Source organism: Homalodisca vitripennis, chromosome X (genome assembly GCF_021130785.1).
Source record: "Homalodisca vitripennis isolate AUS2020 chromosome X, UT_GWSS_2.1, whole genome shotgun sequence".
Lineage (NCBI taxonomy): Eukaryota > Metazoa > Arthropoda > Insecta > Hemiptera > Cicadellidae > Homalodisca > Homalodisca vitripennis.
Window position 1 is genome coordinate 12,209,569 of NC_060215.1, and position 12,163 is coordinate 12,221,731.

General features: G+C 37.0%; 1 protein-coding gene across 1 annotated transcript in view; it reads right to left on the minus strand.

The window, feature by feature from the left end:
* Positions 1–684: 684 nt before the first annotated feature.
* Positions 685–12,163, minus strand: part of LOC124368691 (homeobox protein unplugged-like) — a 41,648-nt gene continuing 30,169 nt past the window's right edge. The window contains exons 3-4 of the mRNA XM_046825988.1: positions 4,057–4,271; positions 685–2,332 (exon numbers count right to left, since the gene is read on the minus strand). Of these exons, the coding sequence (XP_046681944.1) occupies positions 2,075–2,332; positions 4,057–4,271 (473 nt within the window). The 3' untranslated portion in view covers positions 685–2,074. The remainder of the gene's footprint in view (positions 2,333–4,056; positions 4,272–12,163) is intronic.

The window sequence follows — 12,163 nt, forward strand, 5'->3', positions numbered from 1 at the left end:
GAGTACAAGTATTGTTAACTTTTTAAAACGGAGTATTTTCAAAACTAGGTCCTACGCGCTGACACGTTGTGTGAAGTGGATCAATCGATGTTGGATTTGGAAAATGTGTTAAACAGCCCTTTTAAGATAACTTTCCAGAGTACGGAAAAGTAGGAAAATTTATTTATTTATATTTATATGTGAAATTGCAGGTATTTAAAGTAGGACATTTTGACGATTTTGTAATCTAGCGAAAATAAATGGCTGAAGGTGAGACTGCGATATTTTCACAGTATTGTACATGTCCTATAGCTTCAGATAATGGTGTGTTTTAAGTTCATTTGTAACTTAAAGAAACTGTATTTATGTATTTAAATATAATCAAGAATATATTAAGATTTAATTTTTTATTAAGATTTTTTATTAATTTAGTTGTGTTTATCACGAACTTCATGTAGAGTAAAAATAAATAAGTTTTACTAAAATATTACTGTACTGTTTGTAAAGCTGCTAGTTTTCTGTTAATTTTATGATATTTATTACTCCAAACAGGCTTTGCCTTGGAGTTTTTCTCTTTATTTCTCATAGTGATAGTGTTATAAGTAGTTTTAGTTGCATATGTATGTATTGTTTATGTGTAAGTAAATGTAATGTTTTTTGGTTAGTTTGTAAAATTTTATAAAAATCGTATCTGTAATTTTTATTTGTGAGAAATAAAGTTTCTTTCTTTCTTTCTTTCTATATTAGACATTTTCAATAATTTGTTAAAAAAATTAAATTTGTTATAAATAAAAGAAATCACTCCCCGAAGCTATAGCTCATGCAAATGGTGTAAAAATTTCACAATTTTATTTTCAGGGGATTTTATTTGGACATGATTAAAAATTTTCATAATCTGAATGCTTGTAATTTACTTGAATTGGTAAAAAAGGCTATGCATTTAACCACAAAGAATATTTTCCGAGCCAAAAATCGATTGCACTACCTCAATAATATTTAGTACATACGCTGAATATAGAGACCAGCAACTCGGAACCCAAAACTTTAGTTCTATGTCAAAGTGGCAGATTTCACCCATCGAGGTACTGTACGTACTTTCTGGCTGTCACACTATATTACTTACGATACTCTACTTCCTGTTATCAATTTGACAGCAAACACGCTCTAACTCGAGATGGCACTTTGAAATTCCAGGACAAAAATATATGAAGCACTGTTACAACCAAGGATAAAAAACAGGTATGCTTATTTTTGAAGTCATTTCTGTCTAAGTCAAACGACAGAGCAATATTGTTTAAATGTTCAGTTTAGTTAGTTTTTAAAGTATTATATACACTACATTGCACATTGAATCACACGGCTTTGCTGAAGTTGCGAGGCCGCGAAGGTTCTTGTGTCCGAGAAGAGTTTTGGCTCCTCCCAGACATGTTCTCTCGACACCCTTCCGGTCGGTGTAGTCGGAGATTCTGAACCCGCCTCCTTCAGTCGGCGGGCTGCCGGACCTTCCTTCTAGCTCTCGGAGTCCTGGACGTCCGGTGAGGGCACACTCTGCCGATCAGCAGGGGAGTGTCGCGGTTAGCAACCCGGTCCAGGAGGCTGTATCCTGAGTCCCTGCAGGTGGGCCAGTCCTGGACGTCCGGTGAGGGCACACTCTGCCGATCAGCAGGGGAGTGTCGCGGTTAGCAACCCGGTCCAGGAGGCTGTATCCTGAGTCCCTGCAGGTGGGCCAGTCCTGGACGTCCGGTGAGGGCACACTCTGCCGATCAGCAGGGGAGTGTCGCGGTTAGCAACCCGGTCCAGGAGGCTGTATCCTGAGTCCCTGCAGGTGGGCCAGTCCTGGACGTCCGGTGAGGGCACACTCTGCCGATCAGCAGGGGAGTGTCGCGGTTAGCAACCCGGTCCAGGAGGCTGTATCCTGAGTCCCTGCAGGTGGGCCAGTCCTGGACGTCCGGTGAGGGCACACTCTGCCGATCAGCAGGGGAGTGTCGCGGTTAGCAACCCGGTCCAGGAGGCTGTATCCTGAGTCCCTGCAGGTGGGCCAGTCCTGGACGTCCGGTGAGGGCACACTCTGCCGATCAGCAGGGGAGTGTCGCGGTTAGCAACCCGGTCCAGGAGGCTGTATCCTGAGTCCCTGCAGGTGGGCCAGTCCTGGACCACACTTCTCCAGCTGCTGGTGCTGAGACCTCACTGCGAACCTGTTGACATGGACCGGTATGGGGACTACGATCTTACATCCGCCGTTGCTGGCGCCCGATGCACTGGCTCGATGACTGCCCCCACCTGAAGACGAAGACATCCCGCCAGCTTTCACTCTTTTCCACTTCGCTCTTCTGTTCTGGAACCATATTTTAACCTGAAACAAACGATTATATCTTGATGAATACGCGCAAGAAATATACAAGTATAACTCAAATGATTATACATCAAATTACTGAGAATGTTTAAATATCATTTAGTTCAGGATTCATATTTACTGGAGATATGTGGTTATTTTATGACAAATGACAATGAAAAATGAGCGTGTATGGGGTGAGTGAGATATAATATTTTCAACGACTAAAATAGAATGGTGTTCAAATAATGGGAGAAAATGAGGATAGACTTACAGTTTTACACAATATGTGGGCCACGGGGACTTTGAAGTAACTAAGTGTAGATACAAGAGGATAGGTTGCTAACATTCCGTTCAAATTCTCTCGTGGATGGTTCCCTAGACACCTCTAGTAAACCATTTGTCATTTACAGAGGAGGTGTGGACACAAGAAAATACATGATGACTTATTTCGACAATCCTAATCTCGAACTATTCAGAAAACGATATACGTACGACGTAACGACGAGTATCATTTATCAACAAGGATAGAATACAGATAGTTAAACCTTCACAATTATTGTTACAGTGACTTTGCTTTTGCGTTAAAAATAGGATCTGTGATATATTAAATGTTCATGTATCCTTCACCTCTTGGGCAAGAAACTGGAGAACTTTATAGTGGGCACTTTTGTAGACCGTCATGTTATCACACTATAATTACTTATCTTTTCTTGATTCCTCCCCCCTCCGTTGACTCGTATACTGTAATATTCTTATCAGAAATCGCCACTGCAATATATCTTAAAATATTTTATTTTATAAGTTATGTAACCTCCTCTATTTCCCATAGTTAAAACCACCTTTCATTGATTTAAAAAATATTGGTTTTTTCATAGATTGTCACGTAGTTTGGGAAAACTGGCTAATTATCAATGGAGGGAGGGGGGCTCTGTAATTTTTGTTACTTAACAAATTAAATATATTCCCGTATCCCTTTAATTTCAATATGCCGAATTTCAAAGGGACCGGCTTATATGGGTGGTGGTAGGCAATTTGAATTTTGTGAACCGCTCACTGTTAAAGAAAGCCTGTTTCCAAACAACAAAATCGTATTCTTGAACTTGATCTTGGGGCTAGAGGGTTTATCAGTAATGGTTATAGAGTTCATGTTTTGTTCTGAGTAACTCAAGTAAAGGCAGGACTTGGCCTTCTACTCATGGACAAGTTTTAATTTACTATTGTGTAATCTGCAGGAAATTAGAGCCGTAGTATTTTTATTGAAACGCTCAATTATGCTCGAGCTAGCAATTGATTCTATATCTAAATATATATATATATATATATATTTTAAAGAGAGGCCGATCCCCTCTTAAGTCTTATTCTGTCCGTTCTCATGGGTCACTGGTCTGTGCGAGGATCTTATCAAACAGAATAAGGGGAGAGTCGATACAGTACAAGGTCGATGGTACTGATAAAAGTGCAACGGTCACAGACAGGATTTGAACCTGCGCTATCTCTCAGAACAAAACGGCAACGACTTGGACCGCTCGGTCACCGGTACTCCGAATAACTAGATTAAGTTTCATAAAATAACCTTAAACAGTTCAGTAAACTCAGTATTTACAACTGTTTAAACTTCTCTTACTTTTTATCCTTTCTTGTAAAATATGCATTGTTTTACATGCAAGTGTTAGAAAAGCAAAAACAAATTTCTGTATAATTCATGAGCAAGAGATAGTCGAACTGTTCCGTTAATTGCGTACCTGTACTTCACTGAGATTTAACGCATTGGCGATCTGTGACCGTTCTGTGAGGCTGAGGTACTTCTTGGCGACAAACTCCCTCTCTAGTTCCATTAGCTGCTCGCTGGTGAAGGCAGTGCGGCGACGCCGAGTCTTGTTGGCGGCGGACACTTGAGGGGCTGCAGCCTCATCGTCCTCGCCGTCTCCACTTTCCAGGCCACTACCTCCTGGACTCCCTGGAAGCACATATCCAGTTATTTTAAAATACTTCCCCTCGCTCATAGGATCCGGCTTTAGAGAGGACTAAAATTATGGTATTATTTCGATCTTCTGTCGGAGTCGACTGATGTCCACACTGTACGGTAGAAGGTTAACCATTGCCGTGGACAGCGGCAAAGACCACAGAGAGTATACGCTACGGATCGATCAGCGGTGAGCCATAATCCAGTACTCTTGTTCCGTCAGACGTCCTGAAGGCTAGAAGAACTCAATAGTAAGTGGCATCCCAAGAATAGTTTAGTTGGTTTATTCCTCCAAGGTCCTGGAAACTCTCTACTCGAGTACTGACGAATTTTACCAAAATTTTCAGGAATTCGGCACTTGGGGTCAAGCTTCCAGACACTGTCTCTGACTGCGAGACTAGCTGAATCCTAGATCTTAATACCAGCTCGCAGTACCCGTTACAGTCCTCTACTCACTAACAGTGGCTAACTTGGTTAACAAGAGGGCTCTAGCGGAATGGTACAAGAACCTAAAGAACCTTTATAACCTACTGCTCACTGGATAGCCAGAGCCGGTTACAGATGCATCATAGTTAGCATATATGCTGAAGTATCTGAAAATAGTGGAGGTGTCTGTATTACGGCACATACTGATACATAAATACTTCACATATAACGTTACAACACTTAAGTATTTTGGATGGATTTGCCATAGTCTAATTCCGCAATCATTTACGATTTTAAACGTACAGACGAATTCCAAATGGGCCCTAGCCATTTGGAACGCAAATATTACATTGATAAAATTCTTTATCGAGGAGACACGAGATGTGGTTCATTCTCAAACGTGCTATACATCTCTTGATCAGAATTGCGTACAGAATATCTGCACTGGCAGTAGGCATCGTAATTTGCTAGAAATGTTCTCTCTAGCGCTGAGACCGTAATGAAAGTGCGATACCGGTGTCGTGGCGCGTGTGTGTATGTGTACCTCGGGAATACGTGTCGGCTCGACACCCTCTTATTGTCCTCGCCTCGGTACGTCGCGCCGACCGCTCGATCCAATAAATCATCTCTCTGTCTGCACACTCAAGTTAGCGCTCGGTTCTCACCACGCTTTGATGTCAATTGGGCTTGAAGTCTAGCTCTAATAGTGTGGCGCATTTATAAATATTGCCTGGACCGCGCGGCCCCAACTCCCAGCTGCGCTCCACATTTCTGAAGAGTCGCTCTACGAGTCGATCTCCCAAAATTACCCCTAAATTATTCATAAGTGATAGAATCTGAATCAGCGTACGCCACCGATATCTCTCGGTTATGAAATGAAATGAAATATTTCTTTATTTCTTATTTATTTCTTTATTTGAGGTTATAAACATGATTAAGTATGAAACCATTAAACAAGTATGAATTTACCAGAGAATTTTACACAGACAACAATCCACTCCTCCGAGCGTCCATCATGTTTTGTGTAATGCATTTTTTGTGGTTTGCAGACTGTCCTTGTAAAATTTATAATAATATTATCATAAATAGCAACTATATAAAGTTTTATATACCACTTTCGTGCAAAGAACTGTGCTTTCAGACTGTGTGTCTATGAAGTTAAAAAAACAACTTCTAGAAATTTAAAAACAGTTAAACGAAAAATAAGAACAAAATTTGCAACAAAGTATGAACATTTATTTCAAATATTCCACATATTCGGAATAGCCAAGTTGAAGGAAATTTTGTCCTGAAGACAGAAATGTTGAACTGTTTATATTAATAATTGTTTGAAAAACATATTTTTATGAATAAGTGCACATTTGAAATATAGTCTCACTTGCGGTAGTAACATAACACATTGATATAACAATGTTCTTGTACTAAATATAGTAGCAATGCAACATTTAGAATAGCCTACTTGTAGCAAATTTTGGCATGAATACAGAATTATATATTGCTGTTAGTTTTGTTTAGCAATTATAATATTTACGTATATAGAGGAAAGTTAAAATAGTGATTATCTTTTATGAAAAACATAACAAATATTTACATGCAATAATATAATTTCTAACAATTAGTAACTACAAGAACGAACTAAGTTGGAACTAAGAACTAACTAACAACGAACTGAAACGAAAACAAGCACAAAATAGACTGTACACAGCGAAATTAACACGTTCGTATCTGAGCAGCAAACAATGCAAACACATTTTGCTGGAAACAACAGCTGATGAAAATGATGTAGATTTGGTACAAAGTACGAGAAATCGAAAAAACCACTAAACATAATAAAAAATGCATAGGCTTTAGAACGGCTTAAGTTATGATGTGGTTTGATCGGTATTAATATCGGCAAAATGAGTTTAAAGACATGAATGTTTATAATCAAAATCGTTGATGATGACGTTTAGTGAAAGTCGTCAAAAATATTAATGATGGACGCATAAAGGGAATTCACCTACATAGTCAATGCACAACTCAACATTATTAGTGAAGACAAAGAAAAACAGATTCCAAATGAAAAGTCTCTGGTCTAAAATGATTACCGTAGACGATTTAGTCTACTATGACGTGTCGATGTTGTCTGATTCAGATGTTTACCGAACATGCTACGCTTCATAAACATTTCGATATAGCCTAATTATCTTATAAAGTTTGCTGATAATGTATAAAACCTGGAGTTTTACAGGAAAAACTATGAATTTAATGTATCCTCCAATTATTGTGTTTAACTTTTCTATTATACAAGTGTTATCGTTGAAAAGTTATAATATAAAGCAATATGGGCTGCAAGGCTCTTGATGGCACATTTGCCGAAGGGGATGAAAAATAGAAATACAAAAATAAGTGACCATAAGTCTGCTTATCGTAAATTGGTTTTACTGGTACTCAGTAAACTAGCGTGGTGTACCTTTAAGTAATAAAAACCTCTCTTTTTAAAATAGCTAGTTTTGTAGAACCAAGCAAATTTGTATTACTATTAATTTATTATTGAAATGTTAATGCTGTCTTCGAGCAGTTTGACATGTGCAGGGTGGTTTCAGTTAAAGGGTGTGAAATTGCTGGAATTAATGGAGATCTTTGGTAAACTCATTGTGATAATTGTGCATATATGAGAAAGAATAAGAGGACAGAATGTGTAAAGCACTAAAGGTGCTTACAGAAATCAGTTGAGAACGTTATTTAAAGGTTCGTTAAATGAAGTACTGTATAGGCGAACAATTCTTGGAAATGACAACAATCTTTCTCAGTCCATACGTTAAAAGAGAAATAGTCTGGTGATGCAATGCCCATGTAATTCAGAAATTTTTGTCCACCTTGTTATTATATACCTCAAAATGTAGTTATTTTAGTGAATACTAATAAAAAAGCTTGTTAATAGAACCTAAAAAATTATTCAGTTCTTCATACCTTGTCTTATTATTTTCATTTACACCTTAAAATCTACACAAAGAGAGATGGGAAATTTGACAATTATGTGTAACGCGAGTCAGTACGATAACAGTGTCATTCATGTCGTACAATCATGTACCTGATCTCAACGACCAGATAATACTCTTTTGCTTGAGATGTTTATCTAAATTACAGACCATGAAATCGGGGTCTATTTTATTAGCCCACAACAAACCTTGCAAAGTTTCATATACGAAATTATTACACTGTAATGCTATATTCTGTGGAAGAGTAATTTGCCTTGTTTTACAATAATGTGGGTCAGTTAAAGTTTTAATATAATCTTATCTACTAATGCCTCTGCATCAGTGCGGAATGCGGCAGCTCACCCCGCGTGGTGATGCAAGAAAAGCGTCCCTCGAGATAGTGCCTATCACTTAACAGAATACAACTCTAGAGGGTCTAATCACAAATGCCTGAAAGAGCAATCAAATATTAGAATATTTGAAAGATTTTAGTGGTTTGATGTGGGCTAACAAAACAGACAAACTATTTTAAGACTGTTATTTATGACTAGGTATAACTGAACATTACAGTGAAAAGTAATAAGTAATCAAATAATAATACCTATTTCGTTGTAGTTAAAGGTAGATAAATAAGTCTGAATTAGAACAAAATGTGTCGTCTAAAATAATATAAAAAACAGTTATTGTTGATTTGTCGATATACCATTTAATATTATCAATGAATACAGTTAAAAGGTTGATAAATCAAATAAATTGTTGAAAGACAGGATATTCAGACTGTGGATCATCCCAAAAATTTTAAATGTTAAGAATAACTTGTTTTAGCAATTTTGAATTAAATTAACTTAGTCTATCATGACAAAATCAATAATATCCTAATTTATTATTTAATTGTGATTCATCCCAAAAATGTAGTAATAATCAACAATTTTAACCGGTCAGGCTACAAATAAAACTCCCACCAGGACGAATTGGTAGGTGGAACTGTTACCTCTGATCCTTGCGATATCCTGGCTGAAGTGATGAGTACTTTGATGTTCCAGTAACGGGGATATTACCACCGATTTGTTCACGCCTGCGGTCCTTCTTTATAGCACCTTCTAACGATCATGAAATAGAATCAGTTGTAAAAAGTAAAACAGTCTACCATTTTTTATATTATTAGTGTAAATCAATTACTGTAAATGAAACTGTGGAGACTTTTGTGGAACTCATGCAGGGTATTTCCCCTAAAAATTAAAATATTTATTCCATAGATTTTAAGCTGATAGGTTAAAATAATTCATCAATAAAACTAATCAACGTAGTTCAACTAATCGACTTTCTGTTTATATTTTTACTTATTAGAAAAGTTATCCGTTGACACCTGCAGTTACATGTTTCTTGCTCATAAATTATTTATTGAACTTTAATTTTTATGGTAAAACTAATATGTTTACTAGTGACATTGTTTTTCTTCCTTACATAAAGACCCCCATATGTTTGGATATTTTGTTGATCAGTGTTTATTGTTACTAACACAATTATAGTGTATAACTGTACAAACGTAGTGTTCTAATTTTAGTAACATTAACAAACTTTAAACATAGAAGAAAATTGTGTCTAATAATAAGATGCTAGTAAATGTAAGAAATACAAAATACATGTCTTGATATTTACACACATTTCCCTATAAAATACCATTAGCACTCATGCAATTTAATAGTTTCTTTATAGAATAGAAAAGTGTAGCCAATTCAAGTACTTGGGTGTTATATTGGATAAATAGTTACTTTCTAGAAACACTTTATTGATTTGTATGTTAGTTTATTGTAATATTAGCTTTTAAGAATATTTATCATTTAAGATATTTTTGAGTTACTAACATTTTGACAAGCTAAAGTACAACCATATTAACTGTAAATAAATTCATAGTCTGAATGTAGATCATCTTTAAGATATTAGTTTTCATAACGTATTTTAATTTGCATAGCTTCGTTTCGGATACACCGATATTGTGCTATGAAATATTTTGTCTATTAGCAATAAACAGTTTGACACTAACTGTGGGAAGGTAATTCTGGATGGAGAGTAAGAGTTTTGTTAAGGGGCAGCATATCTTTTAGTTTAAGGGTTATGCGTATTTTAAATAAAAGAGAAATTACAAAATGAAAAGGAGTGTATGACTCGGTAGCTAGAACCAACGAATGATTTTGGCCTTTCACCACAGCCTTTACAGGGATGCACGGAGTGGCCCTGGGGCTGCTGCAGACTCTGACTATGCTGTCCTGCATGGCTCTACATACTCGATGAATGGAATATAACGTTTAAAATCGAGTGTGGCCGAACACGTTATATCGTGTCGGCAACATACATATAACAGTCACGGTGTGGGAAACAATCTGTCTACATTACCATTCTCACCTCGACTTATCCGACTATTTTGGCATCCTTTGAGAAGGGCCGCCCCACCACCGCATATGTATTCCTGAATCGTTCCACCTTCAGACGCCTATTTAATTATTGTTGGCCTGGCACCCATTGTCCTACCGTTCTCTGCCATGCCGCCCCTCGCCGCTGTGCGCCGCCCTGCACTCAAGCGCCGTGCACTTCCACCTCCTCATTATCATTACTCAGGAATTCTAATTCCTACAAGCAGGCAGAGGAAGAATGGATACAAACCTTTTCCAAACATGTTGCTCGTTGATGTTTGGTTTTTACAAAAAACTTGTATAAAGTTCTATATTTTTAAATTTGTCGATTGTCCAGGAAATCTAGTTTATCAAGAATATGTAGTATCCAGGAAATTCATATCGTAAAATGAATGATTAATACAAATGTCATTAAAAAAAGAATGCACACTTAGAATTAAAAGCCTAGGTATAATAAGAATAATACATTGGTTTTATCAAAATTATTTGTTTTGAGGAGGGACCGATCCTCTTTTCTCCATTATTCTGCCCATTCTCATAGCCCAGAGCTGCCCGAGGATGATATTAAACAGAATACTAAGAGAGTCAATACAGTACAAGATCGAAACTACTGATAAAACGTGCAAAGATCACAGACAACGCTGTGCGAAGGTGTAAGTCTTTATATTTTTATTTAATATTTACATTGGAAGAAGTGAAACAGGACTATAATTGCATATTTGGTATGGGTTTTGCATATTAACGAACAAAATGTGATTTGCGAGGTAAAATACAATTATCAACAATCTTAGAAGCTCGAGAAATAACGGAATTGTGAAGCCAACAGATTAAGGGTTAATAACATTGTTTAGAGAGATGATACAGTGTTTTTACAGATGCTCAACATGCTATTGAACTGTGCACATAAAAAAAGTCTCTCTATATCGCAATATAAAGATATAAGTAGTAGTTACACGACCCATTCTAACGGTAAACCTTTTCTTCTTTTAAGGAGAGGCTCTTCTCCTTTAAGGCCTTATTGAACCTGCACTATTTCTAGCACATATACACAGTCCGACATTTCAGACCGCTCAGCAATCAACACTCCCATTTTGGCTAGCACTGCCAAACATATCTATATGAATTACTCTTCAGATTATTTTATGCATGATTTACATTTTTAGCACTAGAACACAAATTCCACAACGATAACAAATATGACCTTTATTTAGGGAAACAGTTGGCTTATTGCCTAATCTATATAGCCTATGCTAGACAAAAAGGCAGATAAAGTTTATGATACTATATTCTCGGAATTCTTATACGCTTGGCCAACTTCTGGAAAAAACAGAACATATCAGACTACAACTCATTCAAGACAAGTATAATTAAGTGCATTTCCAATAGACTTTTGTATAATAAATAAGTACATCATCATATACGTTAGGTGCGCTTTGCGTTAACATATAAATAGAGGAGTAGCCAAATAAGACTCGTTACATAAAGACCCTCTTCTACGAGTACAATTTCTTTGGGAGTGCCGATGGCCGAGCGGTCTAAGTCGTTGGACTTTGGGTCTGAGTTAGAGATAACGCAGGTTCAAATCCTGTTAGTGACCATTGCACTTTTTATCAGTACCACCGACCATGTACTGTATCGACTCTGCCCCTTATTCTGTTTGATAAGATCCTCGCACAGGCCAGTGGCCCACGAGGGCGGACAGAATAAGGCTTAAAAGGGGATAGGCCTCTCCATTTTTTTTAAATAAATAAAAAATAAAAATATTTGTGTTTTGGGTAAAGTATTCTTATTTCATAACGCAGTAATTTAAGCACGTAGGAATGTTTCACAAATAATTAACCAATTTGAACGGATTTCTGCAATTGTGTAAATAATATTTTTTGTAAGAGTATCTAACTTAAAATTGTTTTAGAGGAGCCGGCAGTTTGGGCAGGTCAATATGTACCCACACCGAGAGACGGGTCTTCCATATACGAGTAATTTCTCTTAAAACTGAAGGTATTATCCTGCGAGATAAAAATTTTACCGTTAGCTTTGGGGATCGAATTCTGATGGTCAAGGAGAAGGTCTCTTTGGTTACATAAAGTCG